Source organism: Octopus bimaculoides, chromosome 6 (assembly GCF_001194135.2).
Source record: "Octopus bimaculoides isolate UCB-OBI-ISO-001 chromosome 6, ASM119413v2, whole genome shotgun sequence".
In the NCBI taxonomy this organism is placed as follows: domain Eukaryota; kingdom Metazoa; phylum Mollusca; class Cephalopoda; order Octopoda; family Octopodidae; genus Octopus; species Octopus bimaculoides.
Window position 1 is genome coordinate 49,487,638 of NC_068986.1, and position 2,024 is coordinate 49,489,661.

The window sequence follows — 2,024 nt, forward strand, 5'->3', positions numbered from 1 at the left end:
AATGGAGGATAATATGCTGTACCCAACGACTTGCAGACAATGTATCCCGTTGAATTCATTAACTTAATTTGTAACTAAAGTGACAAAAAACCACAAAGTACAAGTGTTTATGACAAACCATGTTATATTGACAACCGGCTTTACAAATAAAAGTACATAAGGAATTTGAGAATAAACATAAACTTAATCTTACAGCTGTTTCGGCCTAGCGTTGGTATGCCCCATTCTATCCGAATAGCTCCTGCCGGAGTACTTAGCGGATGAAATGTTGAAATGGGGGTACATGCACGATTCGCTAGGCCTCTTCAGAGATTCACAAAAATTTCCATACAAATATACAGCAACACGGATTTTAAAGTTTATTGCAGTACGCACGTTCCATGCTACTCCATTTATTTAAGTAATGCGAGCATTACATTAAATGCAAAATGCAGAGCATATATGTATATATATATATATATCCATCCATCCATCTGTCTATCTATATCTGTGTATCACTCTAGCTATTTATCCATCCGTACATCCATCTATCTATCTGAACATCTGTCTATCTATCTATCTATCTATCTATCTATCTATCTATCTATCTATCTATCTATCTATCAACATGCGACGTGCAACCTTTTCTCATCTATTAACCCCTTTGATTACCATTGTATTCTGGTGGACCCCTATGCTCATTCGATGTTTTAAAAACTAGTTTTATAAATACTTCTTTCAAAATTCCTATTTTCATTTTCACACGTTCACATGCATACGTTAGCATGAAACACGTTTTACTATGTTAAGCGTTAGAGAAAGAAACCTTGTTGTTTATTACAACAAATACATCTGAAGCAAAAATTTTTCATGGACCCTTAAGATAATATTGTGGATCCCCAAATTACTATTTTGCTTGCATGGACCCTCAAAAATCTTACATGGAAACCCCCTCCCCAGGGGCATATCGATCTTGGCTGAGAGTCACTGCTGTAATGGAAGACATTTGGCTGAGATACCGCAAGTGGGACTAAACTGGAAACTGGTTTCAAAATTGTTCTTTACATTATGAATTCCCTACGAGAAAAAGAAAAACTAACACTTGTGTACGGTGTTGCGACTGACAGATCATATCGGCTTCAAATTTTAGCACAAGGCCAGCAATTTCGTGGGAGGGGGTAATCGATTACATCGACCCCAGTGCTCACTTGGTACTTATTTTATCAACCCCAAAAGCAAGAAATGAAAGACAAAGTTGTACCCAGAGCATAAAGTCGGAAGAATTGCCGCTATGCATTTTGTCCGGCGCGGTACTGTCTCTGCCAGCTCGCCGCCTTTGCTTCAAATGGATAATATACCTGATTCTAACATATTGGCTGAACATGGGAACGATATAATGGGGCGGAAACCACCAGGTGGTCGGTCGACTTCCAAGAAATAACAGTCAAGTTTCCTTCAAATCACAGCGTACCGTCTGAAAAGAAATAGAAAGAGCACATTTAGGTAACGTAGTCTTTGATACACTATTCTGCATCAGAAAACAAAGAAGTGGTGGTCATGGTTGAGATACTTTGATTATTGGACTTCCTGGTCATAACCATTATTGATAAATTTAATTCTCTCCCTCTATCTTATTTTATAAATTTTGCTGTGCAACAGATGGCGCTGCATTTGCTTTGACGGCTTTTTTTTTTAATATGCTTAGGTTATGATATATGGCTGTAGATAGTGGCTACAGTTTGGTTGTTGTTGTTATTGTTGTATTTGTTGTTAGTGTTGTTGCTTTTCATTTTCTTCTTCTTCTTCTTAAAGGTGCTCGTGGTGGTAGCGGTGGTGGTGATGGTGATGGTGATGGTGGTAGTTGGTATAGTGCTAGTGATGGCTTGTGTTTGTTAGTCATAGTGACAATGCGCGATGATGGATATGGTAGCGATCGTAGTGGTGGGGATAAGAATAGCAGCGATGGTGGTGGTGGTGGCGATGGTGGTGGTGATGGTGGTGGTGGTGGTGGTCTTCGTCGTCGTCGTCGTCGTCGTTGTGGTGAT

At 39.3% G+C, this 2,024-nt stretch overlaps 1 protein-coding gene across 1 annotated transcript in view; it reads left to right on the top strand.

The window, feature by feature from the left end:
- LOC128248067 (uncharacterized protein DDB_G0271670-like) overlaps nt 1-2,024 on the top strand; it is a 110,828-nt gene that overhangs the window by 63,434 nt on the left and 45,370 nt on the right. Inside the window, exon 3 of the mRNA XM_052968464.1 lies at nt 1,792-1,866. Within this exon, the coding sequence (XP_052824424.1) occupies nt 1,792-1,866 (75 nt within the window). The remainder of the gene's footprint in view (nt 1-1,791; nt 1,867-2,024) is intronic.